The 23,808-nt window shown below is 36.8% G+C and overlaps 2 protein-coding genes and 3 long non-coding RNA genes across 8 annotated transcripts; 1 reads left to right on the forward strand and 4 right to left on the reverse strand.

The window, feature by feature from the left end:
• The first annotated feature begins 272 nt into the window (after window positions 1–272).
• On the forward strand, window positions 273–22,728 carry LOC131233368 (uncharacterized). 3 transcript variants are annotated; one of them, XR_009165216.1, is made up of 5 exons: window positions 273–405; window positions 774–831; window positions 907–958; window positions 1,051–1,125; window positions 22,508–22,728. It is a non-coding gene; the product is annotated as an uncharacterized LOC131233368 (long non-coding RNA). The 3 variants fall into 3 exon arrangements; XR_009165215.1 differs by lacking the exon at window positions 1,051–1,125; XR_009165214.1 differs by lacking the exon at window positions 1,051–1,125 and having other exon boundaries at window positions 279–831.
• Window positions 2,116–3,377, reverse strand: LOC131233366 (hydroxyproline O-galactosyltransferase GALT5-like). Its single transcript, XM_058230059.1, has 2 exons — window positions 3,214–3,377; window positions 2,116–2,407 (listed from the first exon to the last, which is right to left on the reverse strand). Exons 1-2 carry the CDS (start codon window positions 3,358–3,360, stop codon window positions 2,201–2,203), a joined length of 354 nt encoding a protein of 117 aa, XP_058086042.1. The 5' UTR covers window positions 3,361–3,377; the 3' UTR covers window positions 2,116–2,200.
• Window positions 4,610–5,391, reverse strand: LOC131233370 (uncharacterized). The gene is made up of 3 exons (XR_009165218.1): window positions 5,305–5,391; window positions 5,100–5,153; window positions 4,610–4,716 (listed from the first exon to the last, which is right to left on the reverse strand). It is a non-coding gene; the product is annotated as an uncharacterized LOC131233370 (long non-coding RNA).
• Window positions 6,618–8,199, reverse strand: LOC131233365 (uncharacterized). 2 transcript variants are annotated; one of them, XM_058230057.1, is made up of 5 exons: window positions 8,033–8,199; window positions 7,453–7,929; window positions 7,302–7,349; window positions 6,931–7,168; window positions 6,618–6,828 (listed from the first exon to the last, which is right to left on the reverse strand). In XM_058230057.1, exons 1-5 carry the CDS (start codon window positions 8,096–8,098, stop codon window positions 6,803–6,805), a joined length of 855 nt encoding a protein of 284 aa, XP_058086040.1. In that variant the 5' UTR covers window positions 8,099–8,199; the 3' UTR covers window positions 6,618–6,802. The 2 variants fall into 2 exon arrangements, with proteins under 2 accessions (XP_058086040.1, XP_058086041.1); XM_058230058.1 differs by having other exon boundaries at window positions 6,620–6,828; window positions 6,926–7,168.
• On the reverse strand, window positions 21,050–22,227 carry LOC131233369 (uncharacterized). Its single transcript, XR_009165217.1, has 3 exons — window positions 21,874–22,227; window positions 21,223–21,305; window positions 21,050–21,112 (listed from the first exon to the last, which is right to left on the reverse strand). It is a non-coding gene; the product is annotated as an uncharacterized LOC131233369 (long non-coding RNA).
• Window positions 22,729–23,808: the final 1,080 nt, after the last annotated feature.

A 23,808-nucleotide genomic window follows, 5' to 3' on the forward strand; every position in this document is an offset into this window, starting at 1 on the left:
GTCTCATGATTGGTCACTGGGATCTTCTAATCTGGAAGTCTCTTGGGTCATGATCCATTCATAATGGCATGCAACAGAGAGGTTTGGGCCATACAAAACCATAGGCCCTACTTGTCAGAACTGAAAGTCCATGTATGTTGTGTAAAGATGCATATTCTGCATTGTATTATGTATCTATTTATTTTGCTAAGTAGTTACATTTAAAAAAATAAAAATAAAACAAACAACTTGAGAGAGAGAGAGAGAGAGAGAGAGAGAGAGAGCGAGAGAGAGGAACTTAGCCCAGGTCACAACTAAAGATCATGAGTTTGGAGGAATTATATGCTTGTCAAAATTGAAAATCCTTGTATATTGTGCAAGGATGTGGGCTGTGCATCATATCATTCCTCTGTTTATTTTGCCAAGGTATGAATTTTCTATTTACCAACTTTGAATGAAGGGGTTGCCATACTTCCTTTGATCCCTACAGTTGTTAGAGAACTACCTAAGATGAAATTTCTAGCTATTCGATAGACATAAAAGAAATGAACATGACAGTGGTCCACACTGAGCGAGAAAAGGCAAAAGATTGGATTGCTGGCATTTTCTAATCTCACACACATGATCCCATATATGTGGGAGCATGGATCTTGATTCTATCTTATGGTTCCCACCATCAATTGAACTGAGACCCAGCTGTGTTGGGTCTTTTTTTTTTTTTTTTTTTAAATTATTAGTTAAAAAGTATGGTGTTGTGAAGTGAAAATAGTGATAGGAAAGTGTAATTGTGTCAGGTTGGTGGATACACAGTGGAGTAAAAGGGAGACAACACTAGTGCAGTGAGAGGAGCAGGTCATTTCTTTCTCAATATTTTTTTTTCTTTTTAGTAGAAAATCAGTAATAGTTCGTTGATGATAACATTTATAGGATAATGAGAAAGTGGATATGCGAAGGCTTGTTGATTGGAACCAATCAAAGGGTAGGTGTTTATGAAATACAATTGCTTTCACGTCATGTTGGTAATGACCTTCATGATTTACTATTCTTTTCTTTTCTCTGTCATATTCACAGAAGTCTTGAAGCTAATTGTAATACCTGCTTAAAGCTTCAAAAAATGGGTTCAATTCCTTGCCCAAAAACATATCAGTATGTGTTCAATTATCTTTTGTTGTGCTTCAATGTTATAATCAGGACAATCTACGTTGGATCATTGATGATGGTTTTGTACGTCACATGTCTAGTCACCAAAACATTGTACATCAACATGCCTACCATTAGAGTTCTTTTTTCCCTGGAATTTGTTGTAAAGATGCCATCTTTTCATGTTTTTCTTTGATTTGTCTGTGGTGATGATTTTCCACATCTGAACTTTATGGTCCAGTTTATCAGAACATCTCCATGTTTAAAAGGTGATACTATCAAAAAGTTCATGGTCTGTGCACCAAAAATCCTAAGATTGGAAGAACCATTTGCATAGAATTTGAGTAAGACCATGCCACCATATGAATGGACCACACTCATTTTCATCCCAGGTGATATTTATGAAAGCTGCAGTCCTTGTGCTTGTCTTTGATGTTACACAAAAGCAACATGACAGCGGAAGATAAAAGAACATGGTACCTTAAATATAAGGTATTAGTTGGTGATTTCTCCTTGGAAATGGTGGCCCAATTGCACTGGTTGGATCAAGGCACTTGATATGCGGGAACTCAAAAATTGTGCAGTTGGCGTGTATTAACCGCACAATCGCTTACTCATAGTCCCAAGATTGGGATGAGTTGAACAATCCTAACCTTTGACACTACAACAAATGAGACTTTTAGTGGCGCTCACAAGCGCCGCTATAAGTCCCTAAAAGCGCCGGCGATTCTATTATTGGCGCTAGTCAGGCGCCGATAAATGGGCATGTCGCTAAAAGTATTAGCGGCGCTAGGTAACTTCAATTGGCGCCTTTCTGAGCGCCGCTACTTGTAAGTTTTTTCGACGCGAAAAAGCGCCGCTAAAAGTCACTTGGAGCGCCGGTAAAAATGGTTTGTACACTTTTTCTTGCGAAAAAGCGCCGTAAGATTTCTGCACAAGCGCCGGTAGAAGCCTTTGTATGGATTTGAGAGGCCCTAGCATGCCAGTAATTTCAGGTCATGTAGATACTCGACGGGTGTCGTGCTGTTGAACTGCTCCACCCACATGCCCATGCTCACATCTTCCATCTTGAAGAGTTGTTTTAGAGTTGAATTGTCAGCGTGAAGGCCTTTTCTTTTTCTTTTTTTTCAAGTTGGTAATAAGGGTTAAAACAATAGCAGCAGAAGTTTGTACATCTTACCCTCAAGGCGTGTTTCTCAAACTCTGTTACAACAAATTGTGCAATGTCTGATGATACGATGTAGCCTGGGCCATTGGCATACGGTGGATAATCTTCTTCTGGCCATTCCTGAAACACAAACAATAAGCATAGTGTTGTGAGCTATTCCGAGTGAAGGAAAGAGAAGTTGGTAATGAATAAGACGATGAGAATGAATGACGAGGTTTCCACCAAAAACCATAAATATTACAATGAAAGTATATAAATCACCAGAAAAGCAATACCGCCCCAATGCTTGCAGTGTTTGCTGCATTTGACAATAGACATTCTACTAAAGCTGAAAAGTTAGCAGGGAATTGAGATTCTAGTCCTGGTAAATTAGACTAATGTGGCTATCCTGACTATGCAACAGGCCATGGTGTTTGGACCAGTGTCCTGACTTCTCTAAGAAATGAAAGGCCTGAGCATGAATAGAGTCTCTAATACTAAAGTTTTCAATTCAGTTCCATTTTTGCCAACAAGATATGAAATTTAGTTCCCAGTCTGCTCTATTTATTGCATTAAATCATCTACTTTTCAATCTTTTGCTTCCTATAAACCTGTAGTAAGTCAGTGAGGAAACACTGTTTTCGGAGCATGTTGGTGTCCCATAATACCTCTTTTACTTGCATAAGTAAACTAAGATAAGTACCCGACCCCAAAAACTCTTCTAAGATGGAAAAGGCAAGTAAAGTTCCAGATTTTCCTTTGTTTCTTCCAAACAGTTCATTATGTAACCATGGCAGTCCCCCATTCAAGGAATGCAATTCAGAGCATTTTATCATCAAGTGCGATTTAGTACCACATAATTACTCAAGCAACGGATTTTATTTTATTTTATTTTTAAAAGAGCAGAATAATAGTTTAAGGGAAAGGTGGGGAAAGTTAATTTATACCTCATATGTCACAGCCAATTTACCATAACGCAAGGGCTTGTGGTAGTAATTCATGTTTCCAACATATAGGCTTCTACCAATGGGGACTTTCTTGGCTTCCTTAATCACCGAATCTATTTTGACAAATGTGTCATCATCACATTTCATGATATAATTTGCAGAGACTGTACGACCTGTGTCAATAAACAAATACATTAAGTCCAGCAATCCTTATAAACTTTTTCATTATCAAGGCATACAATTTTCTAACTTTTTCTTTCTTAAAGATAACAAGATTTCATAATTAGAAGTATTTCTATTCTGACAAATGTGTCATCGTCACATTTCATGATATAATTTGCAGAGAATGCATGGACCTGTGTCAATAAACAAATACATCAAGTCCATCAAGCCTTATAAACTTTTTCATTATCAAGGCATACAAATTTCTAATTTTTTTCCTTAACGATAACAATATTTCATAATTAGAAGTATTTCCAACTTTGATAGTTGAATTTCACTCACCCCATACTCACAGATGGCAACCGTCTTCAAAACAACCAGATCATAGCTATCCATGAAAGGCACTATTACAATGTGGTTTCAACTTTTTAATCTCTCTTTGGGGCTTTTTGGATTGGTGTAAAACAGGATTTAACTGTGAAAAAGGATATGGATTTCCTCAGATGTGACGAATTCCCTTATTCGCGAAAGACGAGTACTGAGGAAATCTGTCTTCCTTTACATATTTTCATCAAAAAGGGCCATCTCCCTTATAGTAACTTTTTTTAATATTTTACTTTCAGGAAACATTTTTCTGAATAACACTATGAGAACATCATTAAGCTCTAAAATCTCTCGAGATATTCCAAAGCCGACAAATTGCTGAGAAGGTATATCTGCTTTATATTCATTTTACAGTTATTGCTGTATTTATTATTGTCTTTATAGGCAGGCACACCATCTTACGTGTAGAAGCACTGACAACTGTTGCCACCAAGACTCTCAAACAAACAGCTTCATAACTATCTCATTAAGTATATACAGGGGCAAAGATAAATTTTAGCCAAAAGGCCCCAATCACTGACAACTGTTGCTATTGGAGGAGAATAAAATGGAAAACAGTTGCCATTTCACTGATAGTAAATCATTGTTAAAGGGCCTTAAGGAGACACAAAGTGACACCAACACGCAAGCACTACCAGACACACCCTCGAATATGCAGTTACCTGCACACGTTTGCTTGAGATCTGATTTCAGCCATTCCCCTATCACTCCCACATTGGACCTGCTTTCCCCCAAGCCGCTGCAATGTATCCTTGCTCCTGTGGGTAATCTACAGGTTGGATTTCATGAGACTGAAAACCTACCATACAATCACAGGTTGGAATTTTGTGCCTGCTGGAGAATATTTGCTAGCACCATTTGGAGAATATTTGCTGAGATGAATAGGAATTGGAGATATTTGTTTAGATCTCCCTGTCATTCTATCAGTCTCATCTTGAATTTCCTTGCGCACAATGGCTGCACAATCAAATGACATGGTCAGACTATATGATACATATTCATAACTCTTCCTGAGTAGCCAGTCAAAAGATGACAGTAAGGAATGGAACTTTTTCAGGAGAGACAAAAATCATAAACAGTTGTGAGCTTGCCACTAACAAGTAACTAAAAATATAACACATAAGCATGAACGGAACAATAAACCAATACACAAAAAATAAAAAATAAAAAAAAATCCAGTAACTATGACCACTGAACTATAAATAAATAAATCCTTTTTGTTATTGGCAACTCAACAACTTTACAAACTGAGAATAAAATCGAAATTCACAAGCATTTCTCTCTAAACCCCACACTTTCTTAAAAGAAATTCATAATCTTAAAAGCATGTACATACATACCTGCTGCTTCTGCTGCTTCTTCTACTGCTTCGGTGACACCTTTAAGAAGCAAGCCTAAAAAGGTAGAAAAAAGGTAGAAAAAGATGAAAGTGAGGTTAGAAAAGTCTTCACAGGCTATTCTGCATCAACATCAAGCAAACAAATATGCACTTTGTAACCCCCCAGCTCATCTCCCACTCCACAAAATCAGAGCTAAAATGCTAACCTGACAAAAACCAATCCAATTGGTTGTCACCAAGTCAGACCAAAGAAGCAGACGAAGCAGACTTGAAATGTCCCTTTCCACAAAATCAGAGCTAAAATGCTAACCTGACAAAATAGTTTTGACAGTCAAGTTTTAGAATACAATTAACCAAAAATCATAAATCGCCAGCTTGACTTCATAATCTAAGACAACTCATTCGCCACCAGCAGCATTCATTCAATGTTTTCGATCATTCAAGGATCTGATCCTGATGATCACGAAAAAGAATAAGACAACCACTTAAAAATCAAAGGGGATGGCCGAACGATGGGGCATGGATTACGCCATCCCTCTCTGCTGCTACTGTACACATGACTAAAGCAGTCGTCGCACTTCCACAAAAGCACACCTCTGTAACCCGTATTTCTCAATGAAAAGCAATTTACAGCAGCCATAAACACAACAAAGAGTCCTTACTAAGGCAGCAGCAGCACATTGGAAGCACCATCCATAAAGCACTACACCAGAACAACTGCATGATGTATTAAGTAGCTGCAAAACGCATGTGCTGTTTGCCCCTCCCAACATATGCAAATTACCAAAATCATCTGCAAAGAAGGTTTCAAGGTCTTTAGAAGAGCTCCTCTGAATTTAACTTGTTCCAAGCTTCCTGTTATCATGTTTCAAGGATTAAATAATAATATACATGCCCATTAATTGAACCGATGATATTTATCCAACAATAACAAAAAGCACAACCAACTACCAACCACTTCACATTTAGAATGATATGCTCCAGAGCATATAATCTATCACTAAAAATCCATAAAGATTTGATACATAAGAATATCAGCATACATGTTAAAAAATAGCAATGATATCAGGAAAATGTCCTGATATTTTCAAAATCTCTTTTTTTAGAGATTCTCAAAACATCTCTGATACTCCAATATTAGAGATATGGAAGCAAATGATACAACTCACCTTGACGCTCAAGCCTTTCTCCCTCCTCCTTTACCCGGGCTTGGGACCGGCAATGCAAGTAGTTGCATTAGCAGAGTTAAAAAAGGGGCTTAAGATCCATTTAGTTTGATAAAAAATTATATTCATAAAGATTGATGTGATGACCAAATGGAGCTTAAGACTTATAATACTTACATAAATGTAGTTGTTCTCCTTCACTTGGCTTTCATCATCTAACACTGCCACAAAAAACACGCTAAAAAAGGTCAACGTCATCCTATTAATGTTGTAAAGAAACATGGAAAGAACAAGAGTTGCATTGAGTTATAAAGAAAATTGATAAGAACAAGAATAAATCATGTTGGCTAACTTGTTGATTTAGTTGCCTAACCTGTCATATGCATTGGATCTTAAGTCAATCCAAATTCCAAAATGAGAGTTAAACACTTTCAATCCAAAACCAATCACACATCAGTCCTAAATCCATGCACAAAACATAAAACATTTACAAGAGAGAGAGAGAGAGAGAGAGAGAGAGAGAGAGAGATCCTTTCATTTAGCTCAATCCATCTCTCCTTAAACCTACAAAATAAAACAATAAAAAGAAATTAATTAGTACTCGCATTCTTGTACAAGAAATTCTATTGTATATGGAAAATTAAAAAAAAAAAAATCTGACCTTACACATAATAGAGGGCCAAACAATACTCGTTCCAATAGCATCCCCAATTGTTTTATATCGTCCATAGGGTCTTATCAAAACCTCCTCCGGTACTATTGCAACATGAATTAATACTTCCCAAAAACCAATTCCAAGTTCATGCCCCCCTACTTTTATGAGCGGATCCTTGCTCAAAACAATTCCTTTAGCAATAGTAACCCCGGGTTTGACAATACTTGTAAGAAGAACTCTAGTCATATCCTACAAAATAAAATTCACTATTTGACAAACTGCATTGTATTGAATAAACACTCATCCGTATACCACATATAATTAAGAACACAATAACATCAAAATATAATAAAAGAACTATTCACTTGGTATAAGGAATTACCCCAGTGCTAGTGCAACTCGTGGTCTTCCTCTTATTCGTCGAGTGTTTCTGCAAATGATAAATCAATATCAATCATTAAATACCAACTAAACTATATATAATCTAGGACATAGTGCATATGTAAATAAAGACATTTATATAATATAATTACCTGAGAGTTCACCCAATGGCTTGATGATGAGGACTGTTGGTTCATGTTAGAACTAGCTGCAGCACCGAATACTGTGGGTGGGTTATTGTTTGCATTATTCATAGTGGCTATCAATTTCATCAGAGTTTCTTTCAAGGAAGAAATTTCAGCATTTCTTGCGGATGAGATTTCAACCATAGTTTCTTTAAGGGATGACATTTCAGCTTCTCTTAAGGATGAGAGTGCAGCTATATTTTCTTTAAGAGAGACTATATCAGCATGTAGTTCCTCATATCTTTTATCTCTCCTCTGATCAATGGAAGTCATCCTTTGTTGGCTGGATGTTGCACCCCACAAATCAGATGGAGATGGTCCTAACCCATAAGTGCGGACACGACCATACTTGTCTTCTCCCATAACTTGAGATAATAGATCATCCCTTGCCGTGCTACTCTGTAAGGCCCCGGGTTGCTGAGATATTTCTTCATTGAGTTTTGTCTGCAATAATAATTATCACATGGTAACAGTTAATGTGTAAATACTCTAGCTGCTGCTACACATTTATATGGAGCTCTTCTTGCATGTAAATACATTAACATACCATTACTACTGATGAGGCCTCATCCACAGGCTTTCCATCTTTGCATGTATGAGTCAAGATAAACATATCTGCCCGGCTCAGATCCGACCCATTGGCCCTTTTCCTCTATTATTATGCAAACAAGTTATATAACACAAATATACTAACATGGTTAGTCAGGTTATTAATAAAATTTACCTCTTCCTCACGTATTTGCACAAAACTCTTCGAGCCTGCCGCGTGGTTAATCAGTTGTTTCTTCCGATTCTCTTTATTTTTTTAGAACGAGCCTATATGTGACACACAGACAGTAAATTATAAAATATCAACAAAAGATTTTGTATAATTCTATAATTGAATGAGGCATACGTTCCCCTCTTCAGAGTTCCAAAACTGAACGAGAGTCTTCCATTGATCTTCTTGGACCCGCCCATCAAGATCTGCGAGCCGCTCCTCATCAGTCTCATGAGAAGAGTAGTAGAGTTTCTTCAGCTTGCCCTTCCATTCCCTCCATTTTTTACCAAGTGACTTCAGCACCCAAGCCTTAGCATTACCGTCAAACTCAAACTTGGATTGCATCACATGTTAAAAGCGGACAATCACATAATGAACAAAAATAAAAATTAAAAAAAAGCATCGTAACCATTACCGTGACAAGCCCCCACATATCATCTTTCTTCGCATTTGGCACCGCCCTCCAATCATTAAATGTAAGGGGAGCATATACCCCATTGCGTGATATTGTCCCTATGAAATTTGTCAACTTACTAGCATTGTCACAATCGGGCTACCCTAGATCGTTGATGGAAATAGAAATCCGTTGACCTTCACGCATTTTCCAAACATCAAAGGATCTTGTGGGGCCTCGAGTCTTTGTTTTCTTGGACGTTGAATCTGTTGAATAAAATCACAATGGTACATATAAAACTAATTAATAAAAGAAAATTACACAGTAAAACACATTGTCTACGAGAGAAGAACACATTTTGTTATACCACTAGTAGCCTGAGGCAGCTGAGGTTTGGCAGGACCAACATTAGTTTGGGGCAGCTGAGGTTGGCTGGTGCTATCGGTCATAGGGCCTACAGATTGCCTAACCCTACGTCTAGTACTCATGTTTAAAACCTGTATATGTCTAGCAATATGACAATATGATAATTAAATATTTCTCATTTAAATGGAGATTCATAAAATGAACAACTTGATTTGTGGACAGATGCATATTGAAATATACAAGCCGTACAAATTGTGAATCCCATTATCAATGGAACATATTCCAAAACAGAAGCACATGTCTGAACAATGAAAATAAATGAACATGTGAAAATAATAATAATTCAACCATATGAAAAAAGATGTGAATTTCTCTTTCATACTTTAGGACAATCTAGTGTATAAGAAATCAATTATTGTATATAATGTCATTTCCATCACGATTAGAAAACTCAGTATCATCTGTTTGGTCATATACCATTGTCTGGGTGAGAGGTAAAGGTGTGATAATTGTTGTACCATCGATATCTATCCTTTCCCAACTATCAATGTCATCACTCGAATCCTCCAAACTTTGATCATTGCATGGCGAGCTCCCCAAGTATGCATCGGCATCATCTGTAAACTCCTCCCCATGCATGTCAAACAAGTCCCTAGGTTTCGCCCTCATCACAACATGCCAATCCTTCTCGACAGGGTCTTATACATAGAACACCTGCTCAGCTTGAGATGCAAACACAAACGGTTCATCAGACAATTGTCGACCAGAATGGCATAACTGTTTCAAATTCATGAGTGTGAACCCCAACCCATCCTTCCTGACACCCCTGCCCTGAGATAGAACATCAACCCAATCACACCTAAATAATATAACTTTCCTATCACCACAATATTCCAATTCAATTATGTTTGTCAAGACACCATAGTAAGTTACATCTCCTGCAACAAGATTTCTGTCATTGACAGTCGCAAAGCTTGATGTCTTTGCGGTCACCACAACTCCACTATGTTGAGTTTTTCTTTTCTTTTCTCGGTCTTTAGTGTGAAACCTGAAGCCGTTTATGATAAAACCCTTGTATCTTCTTGTTGCACAAGGACCCCGAGCTAGCCATCTAAGGTCTTCTGAGACCTGCTCATTCTCTACCTGGCGCAGCTCTTCAACCTATTTTAAAAATGTTAAAATAGAAGCACATGTCTGGACAATGAAAATAAATGAACATGCACACGTCGACGACTTATTGCATCAACTACTTACATGATCGTTAAGCCATTTATGAAATGTTTCATTGTAAATGCGTTCTATATCCCTTGGTCGTGCGCGAGGATTCTTTTGCTTAACAACATTCTTATGTTCTCTGCATATGAATTGGTTTCAGTAAGACACGTGATAGTAACTTATTTTCCATCATGTATAAAATAAGTGTTATAGTTTTCTTACTCAAGAAATAGGATGAGTGCACCACTGTTAAATAGAACATATCGATGTGCTTATGTAAATGCAACTTTATCTAGCACATAATCCTCCGGCTTCCCTAATGCACGACCTATTCGTGGGAAAATAGCGGATTGTTCTATAACGGTGTTACCATAGTCATCATTTCGTATTGGTCGGTTGAACCTTGTCTCCACATTATGCAAGTACCTCGAGCAGAAAGTTAAGCATTCTTCCGCCAAGTACCCTTTTGCAATTGAACCCTCGGGCTGACTTTTATTACGTACATATGACTTCAATGTGTGTAGGTACCTATGGTCACCAATACTAAACAGTTTAGAAATATATGATTGATTAGCGTGACTGGAATAGCATGAAAAATAAATTTAATTTATAAATATTTGTACCCACCTCTCGATGGGATACATCCATCGGTATTGTACTGGTCCTGCTAGTTTGGCCTCACCCGCTAAATGAATCAGCAAATACACCATAATATCAAAAAAAGCCGGTGGAAAGATCTTTTTTAGATGACAAAGTGTTACCGCAATTTGAGATTCTAGCCCATCAAAATCTTTTACTTGGCCAACTTTGGAACACAATTCCCTAAAGAAATTGCACAATTCAAGCAAGACTGAGCTCACGCACTTAGGCAATGTTGTTCGTATCGCTACAGGAAGTAATTACTGCATCAAAACATGACAGTCATGACTCTTGAGACCTGAAATTTTATGCTCTTTGAGATGTACACATCGTGAAATATTGGCTGAATAACCATCTAGAACTTTCACTCGCTTCAAAACTTTACAGAAATCATCTTTCTCACTGGATGACATGGCAAAGCATGCAGGTGGCAAATATGTTTTGTTCGATGAAAGCTGCCTTGGGTGTAATGTTTGTCTTATACCCATATCTTGCATGTCGAGACGTGCCTTTAAACTGTCCTTTGTTTTCCCTTCAATGTTCAACAGTGTCCCGAGCACATTGTCACACACATTCTTTTCAATATGCATCACATCCAGATTGTGCCGCAACAAATTATGCTCCCAATACAGCAAATCGAAAAAGATACTCTGCTTCTTCCAGTTATATCGATCTTTCGCATTATCCTCTCATCTTCTCTTGTGCCCATAATTGCTAGAAGTCTTCTTCCCAAATGTGACATTAATTCCTTATAACTGATCCAACACATCAGACCCAGATAGTAAAGTTGGTGCCTCACTAAATTCTTCTGTACCATCAAAAGATCTGCTATTACTTCTAAATCTATGATCAAGTTCCAAGAATCGACGATGACCCATATAACAAAACTTTCGACCATGCTTCAAGTATTTAGACAAAGTGTCCTTGTTACAGCAAGGATAAGCAAGGCGTCCTTCAGTGCTCCATCCAGATAAGTTCGCATATGCAGGAAAGTCACTGATAGTCCACAACAATGCTACACGCATTTGAAATATTTCATTGCTTGAGGCATCATAAGTGTCTATGCCAACCTCCCACAAATCCTTCAACTCATCTATTAAAGGTTGCAAATATACGTCAATATCATTCCAGGTCCGAAAGGACTAGGAATAAGTAAGGACATCATAAAATAAGATTGCTTCATGCACATCCATGGTGGCAAGTTATATGGTATCAGAATAACCGTCCATGTGCTATGAGCAATACTCATTGTCTTGAATGGATTGAAACCGTCAGCTACTAACCCAAGTCTAACATTGCAACTATCCAATGAGGAGGTCGGATGGTAGTGGTCAAAAGTTTTCCACGTTGAGGAGTCAGCCGGATGCCATGACATTCCATCTTTAGTGCGACACTCGTAATGCCATTTCATAGAGGATGATGTTTTAGATGACATGTACAACCTCTGGAGCCTTAGTTTCAAAGGAAAATGGCGTAATATTTTGGCTGTAATTTTTCTCTCTTTGACAGTCGAAGAAGTCGCCTCGTCATCTGATTGTTGTTCAAATGTTTTCCATTTGGAAGCACCACATATACCACATGATTGCTCGTTGACAGCCTCCTTCCAATACAACAAACAATCATTAGGACAAGCATCAATTTTATTGTATTTTAGACCCAAGTCCCCAATAATCTTCTTGGTTTCATAAAAAGACCTTGGTAAGGTTTCACCTTCGTGAAGTGCATCCTTTAGCAATTTAAGTAACATCGTTAATGACTTGTCGCTTCATCCACCAAGGCACTTTATGTGATGTAGTCGAATAACGAAAGAGAACTTACTAAACTTCTTGCAGCCTGGGTACAATTCCTTATCGGCGTCTTCTACTAATTTGAAAAATTGTTGTGCTTCAGTATTAAGCCCCTGTGTAGGTCTATATGTTGCATCACTCTCTTGATTATCCGGACCCAAAAAATCAAATGTATCATGTAACAATTCGTGCATATCATCATTTGGATCCAGATTAGGCATAGAAGAAGACGTGGCTTCCCCATGAAAATGCCAATGAGTATAACTCATATTAAATCCGTCACACACAATATGATCGTATGCTTCTTGTCGAGATACCCAGAAGTTGTTATTGCAGTTCTTACATGGACATAGGATCCTCCCTCTATCACTTGTATTTGTAAATGCAAAGTCTAGGAATTCCTTAGCTCCACTTACGTATGCATTGCTTACCGTAAACCATTCAATGCAATTGGAGGACATATCAAACAATGAATCTTAACCATTGGACCACAACAACTGGAAGAAAAAGTTACTGAGATACCTTGACAAATGAATCCAACTCTTATCCATCACTATATTCCCCAGCTACTTCGACAAGTTAGTTGAAATACAACGTGAGCCCGACAAAGCTTCCTAGGAGAGAAACTAGAATGGGTATAAGAGAAATTTAAGGAAGAGTACTAAAGAGATAAATTATAATAAAACAAGCACCATTATTGCTCACCCCACAAGCAACGACGATTTAGGCATCTAATAGAATCTCTAATGGTATCTTTAACTGACTAACTAAATCAATCACCCATCCAAGACTAGATAAATTGTAATACTTTCATGTTCCCATTTAAATGCCCATACTGAAATTCTGGCAGCATCTCCCCATGTCTCTCCGAATACGTTGATCTTGCATTTGATTCCCATGTCAAGTATCCACATAATGTGAGGATATTTGACATTAGAAATAAATATAAGAAACGTAACCAGAGAGAAAAGGATAGATATAACGCAGAACTAGCATGGGCATTTAAATCAGGTAACCAAAAGCATTCCAATCTATCCAGCCTTGAATTGTCCAAACGTGGGACAATTTGAGAATTTTTATGCCTCCAAAAGCACACTATATCTATGCTTAGCCACATAAAAATTCTCAAATAGGCAACTGATTGTCCTATACTTAAACAATTACATAATCAATCACAATTGGCATTCATCATCTAGCTAATGGTGCTCCATCCACAGTAGGAACCGTAATTTGATCGGTCCAGATTGGCGTGTGTGTATGCTATGGAGAGAATTGCAACAATTCGTAAAGTGGTCATAAACGCACACTATTTGGGATAACGGTACGGTACAACAAGTTGCGGTAACTTTGCCTGTAGATGATCATTTCTCTACCACTCACACGTATGACCATGCGACTTGCGAGTCATGCAGTGTAAAATGTCAAAGTATAAAATGTCAAAAAATAGTGCGTATGAACTAATACGTGCACACTAAAATAGGATTTTTCACAATCTCTACCGTTGAATTAGCATATCCATCGATCTAGATGTCCCTATCACTAGATTGCAGCGTGGATATGTCATGGCCCAAAATTCACACCGATTGAATGATCCTAGCCATTCAATCAAAAAAATTTGGTGGGTTATAACTACCCTCCTTTCGAAAGCTACCCATTGACCGATCCATCTGGGACGCCGAATTCAATTGCAGGTCAGCGTAAAGGTCAAAAATTGTGGGCATGTTGGGGCTCCATATATAATAAGTTGTTTATTGTCATTCACAATCACAAGTATCATTCATCATCCAACTAACTATTAACAACATTTACAAAAATAAAAGACATCCAACCAACTCTATATAATAACTTGCAACTTAACCTGCTGGGAACTGTCATACACCGTAATATCTTACGGTAGAGCGGGTTCTGAGGAGTTACAAGTTGGGCCTCTACTCTCTAGGAAAACACATAAATGAAGCGACAAAAATATAAATTAAGCAAGATCAATTATTTATGGAAGAGATTGATGAATAATACCTGGCAAACAAATGGAGAGAAACCGCTGACTTATTTTGTAGAGCTATATAGGAAGAGATTGCTTGTATTGGTTCTAAGAATCAAAGATATGCAATTTAGAAGATCATGTTGAATTTCATCTAAAAAGAGGAAAAAAATCTACAGCTGAAATTCTAGAAGATACTAACATAGAACTTGGAAATTTGTTTCGAAATTTAACATATGGACAACAACTTTCAGTTTTGCTCTCCATTAAGCACCAAAAATGACAAAACAACAAATAGAGAATTGTAGCATACCCGCTAAAAGGATGTTAATCAGTTGACAGTCCTTTTTTAAGTCAATGTGAAGCTTTAAGGATTCTCTTTACTTGCATAAATTGCAGTTTTCTATTTTTTTTTTTTTACATTCAAATCAACACTGCAAATTAGGAAACGTTGACACTTGACGCCCCATCTCAAAATTTGTGAGAACACCCAAGGTTAGATATTGCTCATGTTGCAAGTAACATCACTGGCTCTTCTATTACAACCAAGCTATGTAAAATAACATATGACAAACAAATTTTTTTCGAGATGATCGTATAAGATTTGCTCAATCAGAATCTGATCCATGCACATGCATTATATATGAGGAAGAAAGATTTGTAACTGATTATCTAACAATTAAAAACTGATTATCTTATGGAATATGAAAAGCCTGAAGGAATATGATGTCAAAAGTTAGTTTGTCGATGTCATCTCCGACAAAAGACTCTCATAACCTCACGTGTTTGATATTCACAATTCCAAGCACTAACCACAGGCTACATCAGAAGAACCATGCACGGCATAATAGGCATAAATCGAAAAAACCACCAATGTACCAGCCATACAATCTTTTCAACATAGTAGATATTTGGAAATTTTAACTTCTAGCTGACCCCAATTAATTGGGATAAAGTTTAGATGATGATGAGATACTTGGAGATTTTAAAAAGGGTGAAGTAACCAAAAAAAATAAATTCCATTTATTCAACCTTTGAACTCAGTTCTTTGATAACATGGGAATAAATGGGAGATGCCTACTTTGAAGAGGTTAAGTCCTCAGGCAACATTTTCAATCACTGACATCTTGTCAGTTCCTCCAAAATGCCAAAGCATAACGGAAAATGATTGAAATTAAGGTATTAGATGAGTTAAACTTTAGAGGAGTACAAAGAACAATTTTCAACTAAGATGGTGACAACTGACTAATTTGTTCACAGAATTGGTCGGCAGGCTTGACATTGCACTTGTCACATACAGGAGCCACTGAGATGCAACTAAGATGGCGACAACTGCTAAAACATTTACAAGAACTGCAGCAGCTGCAGAAGGAAATAGTGAAAAAAGCATAAACGAGCTCCTGTATGTGACATTGCACTTGACAGTGATTGCATAGATAAGATGTTCTTCATGTTCAGTACTTAAAAGGTGGAAATAATACTGATAATAGAACTCGCAACAAACTATGACAGTCTACCTTCTAATAACTGAGACACCGCATAGCCTTTTACAAAAATCCACCCCAGTATATACTGATCCTGCATTCAGTAAGAAAAATAAATAATAATAATAATGTTACAAAAGCGTTCTCCTCGTAAATCAAACAGTGCACATATCTACTACCATTTGACTTTCAGTAAGACATACTTGCCATATCAAAAACATCCTTTGAGGAGAAAAAAAATTCCAAGCATATTTCTTTAATGTAGAACACTTGGATTTTGAAATGGAAATGCTATTGACATTTTACTTCTCCAAAGAAAAATTCCCTAGACAGATTTTTTTTTTAAAAAAAATAGCCATAACATCTGTATATTTAAGATAATGCCTGCTGTGCTAGCAACCGTCCTTCAACAGTTAATTACAGAATTATAATAATCAACTACAGGAAATCTTTATTATAAGACTTGATAGGTCAAAAATAATTTATAGCATTATTATTATAATAATCAACTACAAGAAATCTTTATTATAATAATCAACTACAAGAAATCTTTCAAGTAAGTTTATACCTCATTTGTAACATGAAAAGATTAACTGACAGACATTTTTCTGAAGTCACTTGGATGACCCAGAACAGATCAACAAAGGACTATAGTGGACAAGTTGCGCATATGACATCCAATTATAGATATAATATGCTTGGGATGGAGAAGTTATTGCATATATCCTTTATTCTTTGCTATGGATGTATCCTCTCTCCTCCACGAGAGCAAGTAATCTTCCCCAAATCTTGTCTTGATTCAGCCATTACATAATGGCTATATCTTAAAGGATTAAAGGACTAGTATAATGCTTGAAGATCTCACATAAATTTCAGTTTCGCGCAATCTTCATCATTCTTCGCAACTATACTCGGTGATTAAACAATTTATCTGGTGGGACCCACCCCATGGATGGGCTAGAGTGAAAAAATAGCAAAAATCAGACAATTCTTCTTTTCTTCTTTTAAACAGTCCTGCAAAACCACAATGGGACTTGCATTTTCTTTTTCCCATCAATCGTGGCTAATACATTGGCAAATGGTTTCAATGATGCTGTTGCCTCACCCCAAAACAGAGGACGGTTGATCGTCCACACCATTAAGCTATGCCAGCATAGGTGCTAATATTCCAAGCCATCCATCAATCACAATCCACCATCTAGATTTCCTGGCCCATAAAACAGATGTGGCTATTCAGAGGATGATGCCACAGTGCATGAAACAAATCAATGGCTACAACAAACTTCTGCTAGATCTCCACTTCGTCATCCTTATTATATTGCTCTAATGCATGTCATGCACACAGGAAGACTAACAAAGAAGAATGATTTGTTTTCCAGAATGGACTATCTGCTGGTGATTCGTCTCAAATCCTAAAATAGTTTCAACAGAAAATGATGGACAAGATACAGAACAGAACAAATATATATATATATATATATATATATATATATATATATATATATATATATATATATATATATATATATATATATATATGAAGGTTTTAGCTAATACCTTTGAACTTGTGAATCAGATCAACACCATCAACAACCCTGATTCGAGAATCTGCAGATGTAATAAGCACTTCTAAATTAGGGATTCGACCATGCAAATCCCTAAAAATGGATTCGACAATGCAAATCCCTAAGAATGGATTCTGCAACGCAAATCCCTAATTAGGGATTTGTATTTAACAAAACATATTCCTAATCAAGTATTCTAAAATAGATCATACCTGAGAATCTAAGAATACCTTGCAAAGTGCAGAAAACAGATCCAAAACCCTAGGAAACAAGAGAGTAGCAGATCTAGATACTACGGAGAGATCCCAAAGCAGCCGTGAGAGAGAAAGAGGATAGAGAGAAGGAGAGAGTCGTGGAGTTGCAGAGAGAGAGAGAGAGAGAGAGAGAGAGAGAGAGAGAGAGAGAGAGAGAGAGAGAGAGAGAGAGACGGGTAGGAAATAGCAGAGTCATGGAGTTGCAGAGAGAGAGAGAGCGAGAGAGAGAGAGAGAGAGAGGTGAGAGAGTTTTTTTTTAATATGGTACGAGAGTGAGAGAGAGAGAGATGTGAGAGAGTTTTTATTTTTTTTAATATCCGTCGTTGGGTCTTTGTTAGCGCCGATAAACGTGCAGCGCAAATGCCTTTTTTACCGCTTTTTATTGTAGTGTGATTCACGGACACCTGTATGTTGAAATTGGGATTATGCGAATTTTTTCATTATTTTTTATGTTTCTGTTTATTGGGCATTCATGATATTGCAGTTTTAGGTAAAGTTGATGTTTATGGATGATGTTTGTCTTGGTTGCAGTCCCATGTTTAAAATGTTATGATGAGTTCCGTGATTTCTTTTATTGATAATATTAGTGAGTTATAAGCTGCTGTAATATGGGATTTAAAATGTTATGATGAGTTCCGTGATTTTTTTTTTCTGTGATGCCAGTGCATGCCATTCCAGCCCTAGCAGTTGGCAGTTGACATTGTCCTAAAGCATCAAATGCGTACACATTGCACCTAAGATGAATGGTGTTAAGGAATCTGTTCCCTCTAAAAAGTGCAGTGGACTCCCTATAAAGGGGCACAAAGCACCTCTGAACAAATGCAAACTCTTATATTTCATGAAGTTGTTGTTGCCTTGGCGCAAGCTGCTACAAAGGCCAATGGTGAGCCTGAAAATGTATGTCAAGTGTCAAAAGTAGGTATTTCAGTTGTAGCTAGCCATAAGTTTTCTTTAGGTCGAAGCAGTGGGATCTATGTTATTGATTAGCTATCTTCGGGTTGAAGTCATTGATAGTTGGAACTATTATTGTATGACTGCAACTAGTGACTGTAATCAAATTATTGGCTGCATTATCATTTCAACCAAAGAAAATTGTTTTTTTTTCATTGTTTTATTTGTCAGTTGACTCAAGATGAAAATTTCTAGTATTTCCAGTCTTTTGGTTACATGAATGGATTACCAACCTGCTTAGCTTTCATATTATAGTAATCATGTATAATTGGAGCCAACAGCACTAATTTATAATTTGAACTATAGATATGCACATGTGTTTGTATTTGCAATTTTGTAAATGTTGGTTTAGAATTGTATTCCAGTCATTTCTACATATTTAGACATTTAAACTCATTTTTTCAAATTAAGCAACCTTGGTTTGGTGAGATCTAGTTAGTTTGTAATTTTGTGTCAATGTTTGTACTTATCTTCTTCATTTTTCCTCTCTTGACATTCCCTTACTATGCTTTTTATCAAATTTGTAGGACTCTCCCAAGAACAGAGATTTCCTGGGTGCATTCTGGGATAAGGGAGCATGTAAAAGATTTCTGCATTCGAAGTCAAGTGCCTAAGTCAGAAGCAAATTCCTCCCTTTAACCAAGATAGATGATTATTTATGCATCCACTAATTAGGTAGGGTTGTGCATATCTTTTTCTACATATTTCATTCTTAAAAGTGTGTTCATGCTGTGTTGGTGGCCATCAAGCCTAATCTTTGGCTGACCTTTGGGCATTTTGGTTGAAAACAAAGCAATGAAGACCAGATAGTAGAATAACCAATTGTTGAAGAGGACAAATGGTGGGGCATTTCTTGTATTCTTGGAGATGATATATATATATATATATATATATATATATATTCTAACCAAAATTTTATTAGAAAGAATGAAAGCCAGGGGCTATACACCGAAAGATACATTTCCTCAGGTGCTTTGTTTTTTCTTGAAATTGTTCAAAGTAATCGTCAATGGTTATCAAACTGAAATAAATTTATTTTCTTACTAAAATAATGACATTTTTTGGATGGCATTCTTAATAAATTTAATTTTCTCCTTTTTTTGCATGCCAAAATGATAATATTTCACATCTTTTTTTTCCTGATTTTTGCCTCTATTTACCAGTCTATGTAGATGGATTGATCTGATTTCCTTGTTTTTGATTTGTTTTTTTTTCTTCCTTTCTTGAAATTGATGAGATTTTTACCTTTTCATAGGGCTGATATGATTAAAACTCACACCTTTCTTGAATTTTTCCTATGGGAAAGGTCTTAAGTGTACCACCAAAGTCCTACAATACATAGAACTGGGCACCTTGCTATGGCGGTTTTGTGAACTAAATGTTGTTGATGATTATGTCCACCCACTTTATTTAAATATATATCTTAATCTTACTTTTTTTGCTGGTAATTTCCTTTGTACTTGCAACCTTATTAGAATCTGTGACCTGTCTAACAATGTTACAAAAACTCCTATATTCTGTTTCAACCAAATATGCTTGCTTGTCACACATGCCAACACACTTATTTGGATAAGATCTATCTTTTTTTAGTTATTTTTTGTTTATTGTTTAATTACCATTGCCTTAGTTCCTCTTATAGTTAACTGTTTACTGTTAGTGCAGTTTTAATTCACATGTACTACACTAAAAAACTTTCTTAATATTTTACACTTGAATGATCTAATACTTACAAATGGGTTTGCTAGAGCTGCAAAAACTTTCTCCACAAGCTTCATCCTTTTCTAAGTTATTTTCATTGTGCACATTGCGACCTGATTCCATAATGTTCTTTGCTTCAAATCTAGCTTCTAATCATAGGGTAGATTTGAAATACCTCAGGAATCTGGAGCTGGCAGAAAGATTTTACATGAAATTGTGATTCAGTAATCTACTTTCCATTATTTTGTACATTCCAAATTGTACCAGTGAAAATTTGATTGTGATGCAACTGTTAAGGACACTCAGAGAGATGGAGGAGATTACATCATCACTCCTTGCCTTGAGAGTACAAACCCTGTGAAATCCACATACAAACCCTCATGCATGAAATCCACCAGTGCATATGGTTAGTAACTATTTCTTTTTTTTTTTTTTTTCACAATTCAAGAAGTTAATATATATAGTGATAAAGGCATGACTGTTTGTGGCTGATTAGCATGCCAGATTCCCAGGATTAACTGATTCTTTCATTGCTGATGATGAAACTAATATATTTTAGTGTTAGATGCAAATTATATATGACATGGTAGGTTGAAATGCTGCATGCATAAGATAGGTGGCATGAGGATCTAAATGAGCATACCAGATGACAAAGGACCGAATCACCTGCAACAAGCCTCTTTGCACTTACACACTCCATCCAGTTGCAAGAAGATGTTGCTTGGGCTGACTTGCATTAGAAATGGAATTAACAAATGGTGGGCTAGTTACAAATTTCAATTAATAAAGTTGCTCTCTTATATATAGCATAGATGTATATTATGCCTGAAATAGTCCATTAAAGACATTAAAGAGTAGAACAAAGATATTAGATGAAGAACCCAACAAAACAAATCCATAGTAACAAATCCTTCTTTCAAATTTGAGGCTTTGCTCTGTTTTGTTTCTTCAAGTTTGCTATTTTCTAATGACTATAGACCGTCAACATCAAAGTAGCACATGAGTGACATCTAGGCTAATCTTTGAGTGGGCCGCTATGGGTATCTTTGTCGATCGTGTATTATCAGGATAGTCTGATCATGAACCATTGACATATGCATACGTGCGTGGCCCATCGAAGAACTAGGCCAGCCTGAACAGTTTCACTCGTGATTAGGCAATTGCATTGCTATCATTCATGGCTTGTTTTTCATATTCTTTTGTGGGGTTGAATCTTTTCATATATTTTATTGCCCAAATCTAGAAGTTTGTGATTGGGGCTCGACAATGAAGAAAAGTGGCAGTGAAATCGCACCCAAAAAGCCTCAAATTGGAACACTGTCGCCATTACCGCACCCAAAATCCATCTTTCAAATATGTATGTCCTTTTGAACCTTCCCTAATTGCATAAGTGACTGAACCATCTTTGTAAGTTACATATAATTTTTCATCCATTAGTTTCTGTAAATGAAAATAAGAGGATTGATCTTAACAGTATGGTCGTCATGCACATAGATAGAAAATGCTTGTAATGAATGTTTATGAGTACTTGGTAATTTTGGAGTCCTTGGTTAGGGTTTGGGCTGAAAGTATGAGTGCTGGAGCCGACGCTTTCAGAGTCCGATCTCATTCTTTTGAAAAATAGAAAAATGGGAATATTAGTAAATATGGATTTTCTTGTTAAGAAGAAAATGGAAGATGGATTGAAAAAACATAAAAGAGATTTTTTTTCTTCTTTTTTGCTTCAAGAGAGAGAGACGGAGAGGTGAGAGTGGGGAAACATTGATGGCTTAATTAAAAAGAACTACGTAGTGGCTTGATCCCAATCTGACTTTTTGGGTACGTAAGCAGCTGTTCATAATGTACTAGAATATCGGTGTAACCACAAATCTTTTTTCTCCTTTGAATTGTAATAGACCGTATCGGTTGCATTTTTCTCTGTCATACAGGTTGTGGCTATTAAAGATATAATATCACCTCCTTATAAGGAAACATTTAATGATGTGTACAAGTAAATTCATTTTTTCTTATTCCTTATATTGTTTCCCAGTTATATTTGTGTTGGTTTCACAGTACAGGTAGCGATAGAAATTATTGGTCGATTGTGGCTTGTAGACAAAGGGATGAGTAACCAACAATACAAATATGGGAGGCCTTGCCCAAGTATCCAGATGCTTTTAGATATATTTATGTTATTTTTAAATATATTAGCTCGAAATTGATGGAGCAGACCCGGATGTGCGTCGGAGCTATCTGGATGTTAAGCGGGGTCCCTAGAAGGTGGGAACCGCTGTTATGACCATGATGAAGCTGTCCATTTCCAATGGAAAGCAATGGAGGGGCTAGACCATTTGGACAAGCCGTGTTTATGTATTTGCTTGAAATTAATGGAGCAGACTCGGATGTGCGTCGGAGCTATCCGGATGAGCGGGGGTCCCTGGAAGGTGGGAACCGCTGTTATAATCATGATGAAGCTGTCCATTTCCTATGGATAGCATTGGAGTGGCCTGACCATTTGGACAGGCCGTGTTTATGTATTTACTCGAAATTGATGGAGCAAACTCGGTTATGCGTCGGAGCTATCCGGATGTTGAGCAGGGGTCCCTGGAAGGTGGGAACCGTTGTTATGACCATGATGAAGCTGTCCATTTCCTATGGACAACATTGACAGGGCCTGGCCAATTGGATCAGGCCGTATTTATATCTATATTTGCAGGGACCACACCCTTAACATATAACCTAAACCTATTCTCAAATCCCAAAACCTATAACTACAACCTAAACCTTAACCTAAACCTATAACTTATAACCTAAACCTATAACTTAAACTCAATTCCCTAAACTTTAACCTACAACCTATCCTAAACCTATACTTATAACCTAAACCTATTCTTAAATCCCAAAACCTATAACCCAAACCTTAACCTAAACCTATAACCTATAACCTAAACTCAATTCCCTAAACCTTAACCTACAACCTAACTTAAACCTATACTTATAACCTAACCCTATTCTCAAATCCCAAAACCTATAACTATAACCTAAACCCTAACCAAAAACCTATAACCTAATCTAAACTTAAACCTATAACCTTAACCTAAACCTATAACCTAAACCTATAACCTAAACCTATTCTTAAATTCCTAAACCTAAACCTACACTTAATCCTAATCTCCAATCCCTAAACGTAAACTTACACCTAATCCTAATCTCAACTCCCTAACCTAAACCGAAACCTGATCCTGAACCC

This window comes from Magnolia sinica, chromosome 18 (assembly GCF_029962835.1).
Source record: "Magnolia sinica isolate HGM2019 chromosome 18, MsV1, whole genome shotgun sequence".
In the NCBI taxonomy this organism is placed as follows: domain Eukaryota; kingdom Viridiplantae; phylum Streptophyta; class Magnoliopsida; order Magnoliales; family Magnoliaceae; genus Magnolia; species Magnolia sinica.